The sequence below is a fragment of the Acromyrmex echinatior genome, chromosome 6 (assembly GCF_024713525.1).
Source record: "Acromyrmex echinatior isolate Ae372 chromosome 6, ASM2471352v2, whole genome shotgun sequence".
NCBI classification, from domain to species: Eukaryota; Metazoa; Arthropoda; class Insecta; order Hymenoptera; family Formicidae; genus Acromyrmex; species Acromyrmex echinatior.
Window position 1 is genome coordinate 5,404,621 of NC_141857.1, and position 14,803 is coordinate 5,419,423.

At 32.9% G+C, this 14,803-nt stretch overlaps 2 protein-coding genes across 5 annotated transcripts; one reads left to right on the forward strand and one right to left on the reverse strand.

The window, feature by feature from the left end:
• Window positions 1–1,222: 1,222 nt before the first annotated feature.
• Window positions 1,223–4,945, reverse strand: LOC105154008 (polynucleotide 5'-hydroxyl-kinase NOL9). Of its 2 annotated transcripts, none has more exons than XM_087407409.1 (7): window positions 4,738–4,945; window positions 4,136–4,371; window positions 2,361–4,018; window positions 2,101–2,291; window positions 1,970–2,020; window positions 1,699–1,898; window positions 1,223–1,463 (listed from the first exon to the last, which is right to left on the reverse strand). In XM_087407409.1, exons 1-7 carry the CDS (start codon window positions 4,800–4,802, stop codon window positions 1,315–1,317), a joined length of 2,550 nt encoding a protein of 849 aa, XP_087263535.1. In that variant the 5' UTR covers window positions 4,803–4,945; the 3' UTR covers window positions 1,223–1,314. The 2 variants fall into 2 exon arrangements, with proteins under 2 accessions (XP_087263535.1, XP_011067522.2); XM_011069220.2 differs by having other exon boundaries at window positions 1,223–1,556.
• Window positions 4,946–5,185: 240 nt separating this feature from the next.
• Window positions 5,186–14,662, forward strand: LOC105154009 (histone lysine demethylase PHF8). 3 transcript variants are annotated; one of them, XM_011069221.2, is made up of 13 exons: window positions 5,186–5,473; window positions 5,881–5,966; window positions 6,188–6,466; window positions 6,629–6,770; window positions 6,864–7,313; window positions 7,410–7,611; window positions 7,694–8,523; window positions 8,596–8,646; window positions 9,023–9,210; window positions 9,284–9,486; window positions 9,743–9,790; window positions 10,188–10,368; window positions 10,487–14,662. In XM_011069221.2, the coding sequence occupies exons 1-13, from the start codon at window positions 5,331–5,333 to the stop codon at window positions 10,564–10,566; spliced, it is 2,883 nt and encodes a 960-aa protein (XP_011067523.1). In that variant the 5' UTR covers window positions 5,186–5,330; the 3' UTR covers window positions 10,567–14,662. The 3 variants fall into 3 exon arrangements, with proteins under 3 accessions (XP_011067523.1, XP_011067524.1, XP_011067525.1); XM_011069222.2 differs by having other exon boundaries at window positions 9,032–9,210; XM_011069223.2 differs by lacking the exon at window positions 9,743–9,790.
• Window positions 14,663–14,803: the final 141 nt, after the last annotated feature.

The window sequence follows — 14,803 nt, forward strand, 5'->3', positions numbered from 1 at the left end:
ACAGTTGTTGACAAGCAAAAAATCGCCTTTCAATGTCTTTCGGTTTCAATTCGTACGGAACCCAATTTCCTTGCTTTTGAATCATTCCCATGGCTTTGAGGCGTAAAGAAATGTTTTGTTGAGTCACTTCCAATGATAATGCAAGCTCTTCTTGCGTTTGACATGGATCTTCATCGAGTAATGCCTCTAATTCTGCGTCTTCAAACTTTCTTGGACATCCGGCACCCTCTTGGTCTTCCAAGTCAAAGTCATCACTCTTAAACCGTGCAAACCACTTCTGACACGTTCGCTCAGATAGAGCATGGTCACCATAAACTTCCGCTAAAATACGATGACTTTCGGCAGCACTTTTCTTCATATTGAAGTAATGCAGTAAAACTCTCTGCAAAAACACTTTATTTGGTACAAAGTTCGACATATTTGACGAAGTAAAAATATTGTTGTTTACAATTCGAACAAATGACACATACTGAACTTAACCTACTAATGATAGCTATCCAACGCATACTTAGAAATACGGAACGGTGGAATGAAACAGTAGTTACGCCATCTCTTTCAAAACCGCACGAACTTATTTGTACCCCTAATAATTTTGAAGCGCACGATGGACATTTTATTGTAATTTTTAACTCAAGCTCTCGTTTACTTGATTCTTCATATTTCCTCCACAAGATTTGCATTTTACATGTTTAGCAAGCGCCAGAAAAATGAAGTAAAAATTGATGATTTTATATAGCCGATGGTCTAATAGTCTAATTAACGGAAAAATTAAATGTCTTGGACGATTTCAATTTTTTAGCAGAAGTATTGATAAAATTTATTAGTTTCTCTATTTCATATTTATTTGGAGGACGCTGTCCTTTTCTTATGGTTATCCGACTGTATACTTTTTCTATCCATTTCATTTCGTGTAGAAATGAATATTGATGCGTACTGTACCTCATGCTATAGATAACTAACGGCCAACGAACTTTTTAATTATATGAAACACACACACACACACACATCTGTATGTGATCATGAAAGTACGTAGGTATGTATACAAAAGACTAGGTCGAGAAGCCTATTTACGTTCGATATAGGACAACCGATCAGATGCGTACCTCAGCATTGTGCACCGGTCCGCCAAAACTCACAAACTCGAAAAATATTTCAAATTGCACAAAAATTTTTTAAGAGCATATTTTTAAGACATCAATCTTTCGAAAAAAAAATAATAAAATTTTTTTGATTTTTTGAAAATTTTACTCTGTTTTACGTTCTTAAATTGACAAACATTTACAAAGAATATATTAGCACATATAATATGATTCATTATGATTTACTCGACTCATTTTTATTTTGATATTTCATCTTGAAATACCCTCTGCGAGGTTCACGACTCGTTGGTAATTCTGCGTTTCCACCAACATAAGGAGCACCTTGATGTAATTGCAATAATACTGGAGGAACCGGAATACAGCCTGCCAAGCAATTAACGTGCTGCATGATTGATATTGGTAACGGAGTAATTATGAATACTTCCTGTCGTTCCATATCGACACCTCGAACTATGCCTATGCATTAATACAGGATACATTCATAATATTTTTTTAAATATACATCGTATATATGAATATATATGAATAAATATTTTCTCTATATATTCATTTTAAAAATATTAGAAAATATTTGTTAAAATAGAAGTTCACTACTTACCGAATCCGTAGCACGTACATAAAGGAGATCTTTGCGTCAGTACTTGAAGATTGGAAATATTTGTAGACTTTTTTGGAGAGTCTTCCGTTAAATCTATACCGCATAGCGCTACAATGTTACCGTTTATGACATTTAAAGCTCGTGATGCAGGTACTCCGAATAATCGTTGTGGTATAATGCACAAGGAAGAAAAGGGTGCCCTGTAAATACATATCAAAATATTCACGTCTATCATTATTTAACATTCATATGTAAGATACAAGATACTGACGTATACGGCACTGCTTCGTTAATATTGAATGAAAGTTCTGTGTTGTATTGGCTGAAATAACAAGCAATGAAATTAAAATTATGAGTTTTTTAAAATAAAACATGAAATAATATATACTTTACGTTACTTACGGGGAATCATTTTTGTCATGCACAATACTGCTGAGATAAGATAACATCACGAGTTCACGTCCTTGATGTGGTGTTATGCTTAACTCGTTTCGCCCCACAGCCTCCGCCTGGGAATAGATTAGGCACAAATCGTGTTCACACGGTCTATTCCAATCGATGAATGTCTCGTCGCAGAATGTCCATGAACATTTCTGTTAAACGTCTTTCTCAGGAATCGATTGTTCAACAATACATACTATTATACAAAAGTTGTGTGTTACCTGATTATTTACAACTGCCGCACTAAGAACGTTGTCATAATTATTCTTCTTTTTTGACGACATAATCTGTAGGATGATTGAGGGGTTGATCAGTTTTATCGTGAAAATTATAATGTTCCAACCGAGACTTTTTGTAAAACCCATTGTGTTCACTACAACAGGTAAACGAGACAGGATGGGACACTCCTTCAATTTCTCGATCAACATCTTAATGCCTTCCAGGTAACGTGTAACGCATCGGCTAACGTCCACATCATCAATGAACAACTGGTAAACTGGTGCTTTTAGATGTGTGAAATTCGGTCCCATTAACGGCTCCTCGATCAAATTGTACGAGATACATCCGGGCGGCGTGCATTCTGCCTGTCCGGGATCTACATCTATCAAAACTACCTTCTTCGACGTGCCCAACAGGCTGTTGATCAAATATCGCATACTAGTGGATTTGCCGACGCTTTTACCACCAGCGATCAGCGTGCAGGACCATTCATTCGCGCGCCAGCGATTCAGCATCCTCTCCGCAATGTCCGTAGTAATACAGGAATCAACAATCAACCGTCTATAGTTAAAATTGTATTGCTCGAGGCGCAGTCTCGCTTGTAATATTATCTCAGCTCGTTTGGGGTCTGTCCATGAAAAATAGTGAGGATTCTTAACGTTTGGGAACAATCTGAAGTATGTGAAGTAGGTTTTCAGGAAATGCGTCAAATTATTTTCGAAATTCTGCAGTACGAGGACAGCCGTTCCTGGTTGGACATTGTCAACGTCGATCTGTAATTTGCTCTCAGAGTCTCGAGTGATACCTTTTACATCAAGCGCTGTCCACACATCTTCGATACTGTCTTCCGGGAATTCTTCACTAGTTTCTATGACGACATTGCTGTATCCACGTGGAGAGTATACTTCTGTGTTATCAATCGACTTGTTTAATACGGAACCATAAATTTTCACAGCACCGTACAACACTTTTACTAACAGCTTGCCAGTGAAACAGAATCTACTCCCGCTTTTCATTATGACGATGACTAGATTTCTTAGGCAATAAATTTTTGGTGCTTTCTCATCCATATGTTGATGTGAATTAACATTTTTGCGCCTTGGACTCGATGCTTCTGTAGAACTATTATGATCTATATACTGAAGATTGTTATTTTTAACGTATTTTTTATGCATACGATTTCGAATAGGATTGTTAGTATTACTGGCACTAGCGGCTTTTAATCTGTTAGCATCTTCGCTTTCATCATTTTTAGTTATACTCGATGGCACAGATGATGTCAGTTCTAAATGATTAATTTTTATACGGTCGTTGTACTTAGACTTTCCAGATTTGGCATCTGTCATAATGACTCTATCTATATTGATTAATGAATTTATCTTTTCAAGAGTATCATCGCAAATCATTTCCTTATCTAATTTTGTCATTTGTTCAGGTTCAAATATCTTTGGCAGGTTTATTGAAGTGACACCATCCGTCAGTGCGTTGATCACAAAAGGTGTACCTAAATTTCTTTTCTCATTAAAAGCAATATGAGTCAAATCATCCGTATCCTTTTGCTTACTCTCTGTCTTACTTTCAGAATCCAACCGCCAAGTATCTATTTCTCCAATCGTCTGCTGCTCTAAATTACCTGATTCTTCGGAATCAATTGTGAAATCTAAAATTCATATAATTGCAAAATTAAAGATATTAACAAAAGATATCCTAATTTCATATGAAAACGAATTAGTGGCGAATGTAAATGAAAAAAATTAATTCTCTCTGCATTTCGTACATTGAGTCTCAGATGTTCTGTTACTACTTCCTTTATTGTCAGAGTATTTCTTTTTGTGTTTAAGACTGGCCTGTGCGGCTCTTCTCTGTATGGAAGTATCTACTGGCTCGTCTAATGAAAAAATATTCTGCATATCACTAGCACAGGCATCATCTACCAAATTTACATTGGTACCTTCGTGGTTGTTCTTAAAAGCGGCACGCATTTTTTTCAGACGTTTTCCTCGCAATTTTTTTCTAGAAACACAAATGTAACAAAAATAAAGTAACGTGCAACATTTCATGTAATACCACAAATTTTATCACGACTTCAATAAAACTCCGATTAACTTAATCAGCAATTTACTAACATCTGTTTTGTTTGTAATTAATCGTTAGTTATTTAACATACATTAATCATTTGTTACTTAACATACGCACAAAAGAAAGATTAGATTAAATATAACAAATTATATAATCTGAAATTAAGAATAAAAATTTTACATAGAAATTTTGCTTTAAATAATTTTATGAATTCATTAATCGGAATTGCGTCGTAGTCGCTTTGAGTCACATGAATAACGTAAACGATGAATCTACGTTCAAACTCGAATTATTTCTTACTTTTTAATTTTTTGTGATTTTAATTTAACTGTTTTTTTCTTTGCCTCTTTGTTACAAATCTTCATTGATAAAATAAATATATGATTGTTGATTTAATATATACGTATATCTATGTTGTTATCACAGAACCTTGCACATGTAACAAAGCTACGCAGTTTTCACTATTAGCATTCTTCCAGTGTATTCTTCTCATTCCGCGATTTCCATGAATTTCGTCGATTATAAACAGAGTTTAAGAACAAGTGTTACCAGCAATAGGCAGTAAGTTTTCGATAATTTCCTAGACAGCAAGCTCTTCGTTGCTGCACCGTGTTACGTTTTCTACACTTAAAATCAAATAAATATATAATTAGACGTCAAAAAGAAAAAGAACAAGGATCAACAATGTAAAGAATTCAGCTATAAAGAAGAAACTTAAGATGTGATAAATAAACGAATCTCGCGTTTCAACTTCGCGCCCACATATGGTGTAAAACAACGATTGGCTCGATTTTCCAGCGGGCGCCATTTCTTTTTGCGCGACGCGACGCCTCGACGCCGTTCGCTCGTACCATGCCACCTCCGTTGTCGACGGAACCGACTTGCCACGGGAGATGTACTCGATGCTGGTGACCGACGAGGAAATCGAGGAAATCGAGGAAATGGAGACGTCAGACTCGTACTGTTTTTGCGGCCGTTCGTTACCCCAGCAGTTTATGATACAATGCGATGTGTGCAAGGAGTGGTACCATGGCGGGTAAGCGTTCGCGTGCACGTCGGGATGTGCGTCGAGGCGCGCGCTTGTTCTCTCGAGAGCGACGTCAGTTCTCCCGCGATTTTCCGCGAACGGCCCGATAAACTTCCCACGCGGAATCACTCGCGCGTCCGTGAGCATCTGCTCGATCCGCTCGCGATAGTCGTCGCGTCCCGGACTCTGTTTTTGTTGACGTTAACATAACCTGTACCACGCGTCACTTCGTATTCGATATCTGTTAACACATACGCGACGTGGCGAGAACGATCGAAGCACCGACAGGACTTGCTCCGGTCGTTTAAAGTGCCAATCTGTGTACACTTACGATTTTTAGATCTTTGCATCGTATGTTGCAATTGACACTTTTTCTTCTATTACTAATCAAGTGTTGTGTTATTGTTTTGTTTTAGATGCGTGAATTTGAAGGAATATGTGACTATAGATCTTGACAAGTACCACTGTCCACGATGCGAGCCCATGTGTGGCCCTTCACTCTGTAAGACCATTGATTTTTATTCAGTATTTTATATATATTTACATTCTCTAAAACTTTTAGAGTAAATTGTCACTCTGAAGAATAAAATGTAAAGATTGAAAATTAAACCTCTTTCAAGACTAATTCAATTTTCATTCTTTAGAATGAGATTCCACTCCAAAGAATTTAGAGAGAGTATACGTATGAAATTCGTTGTCTTTAATGTCTATTCTGTTTTACAGTGAAAATTAGAACAAATTATCATAGGCATGATTATACTGAACTCGACGCAAATGTAAAGCCAGTTCAAACTGGAACTGCAGTATTCATACGAGAACTGAAGTCGAGACACTTTCCCAAAGCCGATGAGGTTGTGAAGCATGTGAAAGGCCACCAATTGACTATTCAGTATTTACAAAATAATGGCTTTGAAACTCCTATTATTATTGATGGGAAAGATGGACTTGATATGACTGTACCACCTTCGACTTTTAGTATTTGCGATGCTGAAACTTACATAGGTAAGATAAATATAGAAATATCTTGGAATAGTAATTGATGTAATTAATTAATGATCTTATAATTAATTATTTTTCATAATAATTTGTTATTTTATATTTTTTATACATTTATTTTATATAATTGTGTATTTTATAAACTTTTATAACATATATTATTTTCAGGTGGTGATCGAGATATAGATGTAATTGATGTTACAAGCCAAAGTAATCTACGTATGAAATTAAGAGAGTTTGTAGAATATTACAATGCCCCTTCCCGAATAAGAGTATTTAATGTCATAAGTCTTGAATTTACTAACACTGGGTATATCAATATTAATTGATTACTTACTGTATATGGTTTTGCAAATTGTTTTAAGATATATATTTGATAAATTGATAAACAAAACAATTGCAGCCTCTCGCCATTGGTTGAAGCACCGTACGTTGCACGAAAACTCGACTGGGCTAATTCAGCATGGCCGCGCGATTGGCCTGAGGATAATGATATAAAACGACCGGAAGTACAAAAATATTGCCTAATGGGAGTCAAAGATAGTTTCACAGATTTTCATATTGATTTCGGCGGCACATCTGTGTGGTATCACATATTGCGCGGCGAAAAAGTGTTTTATCTCGTCAAACCGACGCCGGCGAATTTACAGTTGTATCAGCAATGGATGTGTAGTTCAACACAAAGCGAAACTTTCTTTGGGGATCAGGCCGATGCGTGTTACAAGTGTGTGCTTAAGCAGGGTCAGACGATGATGATCCCTACAGGCTGGATACACGCGGTGCTTACGCCGGTGGATTCTTTAGTTTTTGGTGGAAATTTTGTACACAGTCTCAACATTCAAATGCAAATACAGTGAGTAGAGAAATCCTGATTGTAAAACAATTGTAAATCAGTCTGTTAAAGAATTTATTGTTCATTTTGTAATAATATTTATATCCTTTTATTTAGAATATACGAATTAGAAAGAAAGATGAAGACTCCAGCAAAATTTCAATATCCTGGATTTGAGACAATTAATTGGTTCGCGGCGAAGAAATTGTTAAAAGAATTAAAAGAATTAAATAATGAAGGGAAGAAATGTCCATCATATTTTTTACAAGGCGTAAAGGCATTGCTTGGGATTCTCAAACAATGGAACACAGATAAAGATGTAAATTTAGAATGTTTATATATGCGCGATTCTAATTTAAAAATATAAAAACTAAAATAAAAATTAATGTATTCAATTTCAGTACAGCATGATTAGCCGTGGTCAGATACCACACACAATAAATAGTCAGAAATTATTGAAGGATCTTAGTAAAGAGATACGGCATGCGGAACGGTACTTAATATCTCTAAATCCGCCGAAACCGGAACGCGAGAGTAAACGAAAAAAGAGAAAGCCATTAAATAAAGATTTCGTAGACTTCGATTATGCCGATAAGATGGCCGATAACGCTTTTAAAACGAATAAAGCCACGTTAAGGGAAACAAACAAAGCGACATTAAAAGAAACGAATAAGTCGATGTTAAAAGAAACAAATAAAATGATGTTAAAGGAAACGAACAAAATGGAACCCGCATTGATTCAACAATCAGCAAAACCGCTCACATTAAAGCTTACATTGCCGAAACCAATCATGTGTCCTTTAGTTAAAACGCCCGTGACAGAAAAACCCGCCAACAGTAATAAACGGCAATTATCCAAGCCGGGAAAACAGAGTCCTACTGTAATTAGATTTAAGCTCGGCAACAATGAGGTTGTCAGAAGTACAAATGACAATATAAACGTTTATGGTAGCAATATTATGACCGGCTCCTTTGAGACAACGAAGGAATCGTTGGCGTGGAATCAATCGTCATCCGTGTATGATTTTCACGACGGTAGCAACGAGAGTGATTACGGTCTTGTGATAGACGAATCGCAGAAGCGGAAACGGACACCGAAATCGAAACGACTTAAGCGCGATTATGACGGCGATGTCGATGTATTAAACAACACGCCGAAGAATGGCATAGAAGAATTGTTGAAAGCGTCGGCGTATACTCTTGGGAATAACACTCCAAGGGTCGATGTCACGTACGTATAAATTCAGATTCATATTGTTGGCATTGAATTATGATCTATAGTTGTAATGAAAAATAATTTCAGACCATCGACCACGATTCCACAGTATAGTCAACATATACCGCCACCCACTGGGTAAGTTAATTCATCGTGGAATTCTGATCTTTGTGTTTCAGATTTCGTAGTATCGTGCATCTCGAAATTTTCTCGATTAATCTCTCAGAGGCGTGATTAATGAAAAGTTTCAGTGAACTTTTAAATAACTGATTATTGTAATTTAATTATCATACTTTACAAACTTCTCTAAATTTTATTTTATTTGAAATAATCACAGATTTGAATGAAATTGAATTAATATAGAATGATTGTAGACATATGGTTCTTCTTTGAGCATGCAAAAGTCTTCAATTTTGTTTAATGCTTATTTAAAGCTTCTTGTAGCTTTAATGCCGTACAAAGGAATGAATTTGATTTTTTGATGTCTTAGTATTTATAAATTGAAAACGGTCAGTTCTGACAGGGCGTCACCGTCCACACGGGAGGCGATCGCCGGAATGTTGTCGTTCAGCCAGCAAAGTTACTCGACAACGAGTAGTTCTACGAAATCATCAAAGAGATCTATTAAGAGCCAAAATGATGACGAAGATGACGATCAGTTGATAGAAAATATCGATAAAGTTCATCAAGACGATGATTTTAGTATGTATATGATAAACAGAATATCTTGTATAGTTTTCTCGCGATACGATTACTAAATTTGTGCTATTCACAGTTTATCCAGCTTTAGACGCTTCTGACGATGAAGATTATATCTTTAAGCCGAAAGCAAAGAGTCAAATCGACGAAGCATGGAATCCGAAAGCTAGAGTAGGCCCTCTTTTACCGAAAACTAATCGACCGGCACGGGAAGGAGTAAAAAAAACGTCTGTGGAAAAGGGTCTGGAAGCGGCTGCAGCGAAACGAGCAAAGCAATCGGTAAGAAAATTATTGTCTTATTTAATATTACTTTATTTCGCACATTATCATTTCACAAAATACAAATAAATAATGCATTAAGCTTTCTAATCATTACCAGACTAATAATAATAATTAATACTCATTAATATTTATGCTAATTGCTATCTAATGTGTAATATTTTTTTCATATTTTTGTCACATATAATTGTTTGATCACTCACAACTTTTCTTAAGTATCATAATTCCGTATTTCTTGCATATACATTTCACATAGGATGAATACCTGGATAACGACATGGACAAGGTTACCAAGAAGAAATTGGTAGGCATATTTCGATCTCTGCAATTTGATATAATATAAAATTCTGAAGTTCTGTACTTTTTTCTAGCTTTCCAGTACTTATATTATTATATAATTTCAATCTTATTCTCAATTATAGTCCTTGATTTTGCAACTTATATCTTTGTTTTAGTTACCATTTAATATTAAGCTTTCTCTCTTTTCACTGCATATATGTAGTGACCATCAGCTGTAATCTGTCACCATTAATCTACAGATTAAATCACTAGAAATATAATATAAAAATTTCTCTGTTTTTGATGATACTCTACATATCTTCCTTCCTGTATTCATCAATTTTTTTTCATTTTTATTTTTATGTTATTGTAATAGAAAAAACTCATAATAATTAAAAGTAAATTATATTTTGTGCATGTAGGGTACCAACAAACGTACATATAATAAAAAGAAGCAAAAGAATCCTGTAGTTCCTGCAGTAGGAACCACCGCATCTACCGCAACTTCTGAAAATGTAAAATCCACCGGATTCGGGTCAATATTGACAAGTCCCAATAGACTTAAAGATGTCAAAGCCAAACTCGCAGCACCCGTTCCAGCTGGTAAAGTATCAATATTTTGATTACTTATAAGTTTCTTTTTTTATTTGAAGATTAATAGTTTTATAGTTTATACTCGATTAATAATTGTGAAGAAAAATGGATATTCTTAAATTTTCAGAACGGAAACCGAAGAAGGGTATGAAAACAGCAAAGCAACGTTTAGGGAAAATCTTGAAACTTCATAAAATGATGCATTAGAAGTATTCATAAAATGAATATCATGAAAGAAGAAAACATCACATCATTCTTCATTGTGTATAAAATCATATATTACGTCACATTGTACATTACTATGTACATCATATTGTACATTACTATGTAAATATAAGAAATTTTTCATCAAGGTGGTGCGCACCTTATAAAAGCGCATTAGTTATAAAAGTCGTCGTTTTCTAAGAGATACTTATATTTATTACATCGTGTTTAATTTTAAGCAAATATATGTGTGTGTGTGTGTGTGTGTGTGTGTGTGTGTGTGTGTGTGCGTGCGCGCGCGTGTGTGTGTGTAATATATATATAAACATATATATATATATATATATATATATATATATATATATATATATATATATATAGAACAACTTTTGATATCTTGATATTTCAATAAGACGATATTTATATTATAACAATAGATTTATTAATGTGCTTTATGTGATGACTCAGTGTAATAAGTTTAGTTGACTGGCAGGATGATCTGGCAGGAAAATCTAATTTTCTTTTCATTATTTTAATAAGATCGTGATTTAATTTATAACTAATAGAGAGAGTAGATTCAACAAATTAACGATTAATAGTTTAATTTTAAGGCAATAAATGTTCTCTTTTTTTTAGTAGTAAGTAAATACTTCACCGTCCATTGTTAAAAACGCAGAGAATTTCTCATGCGTTACATATTTTTGCATTTTTTAGAATACGCAATTAGCATGGCGCAATTATCTGGTGCAGTTTTTAATCTCAATTATTGTAATACAATTCTTCATTTTGATACAACTATAGCATGATATTTTCTTCGCATGCGACAACTGCAATAGTAGATTAATCTTTAATCGATTCTCGTAAATTTAATCTTTAAATACTACATTGCGATATGGCACACTCATCCAATTCGATTGTTTATAACTTTCATAAAAATATATTATATATCATAAAAAATTGTTTTTTTAAATCGAAATATCAGATATTGAGGAACATAGTAATACAGCAGATACAGGTATTTTTATTAATAAAGAAAAACAATAGAAAAATTGTTATAAACAATAGAAAAAAAGCAGTAGAAAAAGAAAGCTGAGCATGCCATATTGAGAAGATGTTTAAAGATTAATTGAAAACTATCTCCATATCTAAAATGACAATTGCCACATGCTTTTTAAGTAATATATAAATCATTTGTAATTTTTGTTTTCATTTTTGTGAGAAAATACAAAAAAAAATTACAAATGATGCAGAATCCCTATAAGCAGACAATATTCTTAGAATGTTATATAAATATTATTAAAAAATAATATATATTCCGAAAATATTACATATTTTTAATTTTTTAATGTTATGGAAGTATTCTATTGATGTCCATTTTATATAATATCTTAGAAATTAGTCCTTTAATTTTCATGAAACATTACTAAAATAATTATTAATATTTATTATTATGTAAAACTACAATATAAATTCACAAGTAACAACAAACTCTTATCGATAAGTTGGATCTTAGCTTATTAGCTTAAATAATGTTTCAGTGTGATTTTATATACATAACCAGTTCTATAACTGCACACTGAAATCATTTTTAGTCTTTACACACAATTTTAAATCAAATTGATATAATAGTTTTACAAATTAAAGTAAACATTACTATATTTTTTTATGTTCATATATACAATATTACACTAACATTAAATATTATTATTTTTACTAATCATATAATATTAGGAATTGACGTAAAATCATTTATTAATATTTCAGGGGAATATTATTTAATATTATATAATAATAAAATATTAAAATATTTTATTTAATATTCTAAGAATACGCCTAAAATAAATAAAAAAAAATTAATATTAAGTAATATTACATGCTTATAGGGAATTGTCTGTAATTATCATTATCAATAAATTTATAATGATTCATTGTTATATCATTATAATTTTTTAAATTTGTCGATGTTATGTGTATCAGTTCAGTTTGCACCTAATTTATACCTCACAGAGAGAGGCTGTAGGATATTGAGTTAGTTTTTCATATACTTGTTATAAAAGTAAGAGAAAAAAATAAGATATCTGCCAGCGTGAAAACATTTTATATGTAACTTACAAGTATATGGTAAAATATATTTTGATCGTAATGGAATATTAAGTAAAGAAGCGTAAAGGATATTATCGTTTGTTGTATCGCACAGGAAATTGAGTTACCTAATACACACGTTGTACCTGTTTCCTATGATACAAAATACGAGATATACATAAAAATGTAAAATTTTGGAAGAGCTCTTAGTTCCCTAAACATGGATTTTATTTGTAATCGTGAATCCCTTTTACTTAATAAGTTAGACCTTTCGAATTGTTTGATGTTCGGGAATAATTGATAGTTTCGTTGTTTTCGTTGAAAAAACGAAGAAAATTTTGTAAAAAAAGGTTTTCTACTTAATAACTTACGCGTACGTTAAAATTAACCCCGAAGTTAGATGATTTACAGATTTCTAACGAAAGATAAACATTTATTCTAGTAATATATTAATGGAATGTTTATTTATAATTTAATTTCTACTAATATAGATTGTGATAAGCATTACAAATTGTATTTAATCCCATTATTATTAGCACTGTGCAATTTAAAAGTTGCTTAAACGTGTGGCAAACAATTACTTGAGAACAATTACTTATAACGTCTGACCACAAATTCTTAATACTGGTGCATCAGTGAATTTTTTTACACGACGCCTGCACATCGAATACGCATGGATGACATATAATAGATTAAAAAAAGAGCAAAATAGTTGCTGTTTTTACATATGTTTTTCCTGTAATAACTTTATACGAAGAAATGATGTGTCTATTATATTCTACTATAATTCTTTGTATAAGATTATTACAGAAAAGGTAGAAAGGATAATACTTTGATCGAATACAAACTAAGAATAGAAAGACGTTTATATACGATGCCTTCTTAAAACTTTATGCTTTGGATAAGTTTAGTAGTACTCGCTTTCGTTGTCTTAAAAGTAACACGTGCTTCGTCCCGAATTCAAAAGCAAATTCAAGTTATACTTTTATTATTTAGCGCATTAATGAATTTATGACAATTTGTGTACACGAATTTTACAAAATTATAATCTACACAATTATGTAAATGTACATGTATACATATATTTTTTCACAGAGTATTTATCTTGAATTTTGTGTCGTATTTTAATTAATGTCTCGCGTTTTCATTAAATTTAATTGATGTTTCAATGACAGCACCATGTACGTTGCTACCCAGTACTTCGTACATCGTTAAATGTGTTTTAAGCGCAATAGAAGTTCCGTGACAAAGTCAACGTGCGTCGCGAGATGGACTTGTAGATTTTCGCCACGAAGGATCGGTATAATTCAAATGTGTTCATTAAATTATAGATGATAACGCGCAGACTTTCGATGTTCGATGAGAGTGAATACATTCTTATGACAGAAGTAAAATAATAATATATTAAACGTCAGGGAAAGTAACGTTTATTTTCAGGATACGAGCTCTTTTATTACGTCGCTCATAGAAACGTAGTTAGTATTCTCACGTACAATATTATTATAGAAATATTATTATAGAAATATATTAGCAATATTCTAAGTATAAATAGTTTAAGATTGTCGCTCGATTTTCACGCGATTTAACTGTTCTAAAGATTTTTAAATGGTTTTCTAATCCCAATCAAAATTCGTCATTGTTCTCATTCCCACGTTGATAAGAACGTTGATCGACTCTTTAACATGCACGATGCATTTGTGAAAAATATAAAAAATAAATGTATTTTTGAAGATCTTGCCGGCTAGGGTGCAAACGAATTAACTGCAAACGTCTTTCGAACACAGCGTTCTTTCGCTTTATTAACACATTTAAAATTTCATCCTTACACAACTCGACTTTTTACGATTCTTAGAATTTATCAAATCTTTTACAATTCGCATTGTTTGAAAAAGACTTGTAAAAATACTTGGGATATATTGTAAGTCGATTACAAATATTACATCGTTAAGCAGCCGAAAGATTTTTTTCATCGTGTTCGTATTATTGCTGAATAAAATGTTGGATTCATTTATTGCAATTTTGTATGTGTGTGTACCTCTCATCCTTTTTCTTCATTCATATTTTCCCGTTTTGTTTTTATTAATTTGTTACATTCCAACATTTTGTTCAAAATATTGTTTTCAAATGTAGAAAATATGAACGAGGTTCATATTCCGAG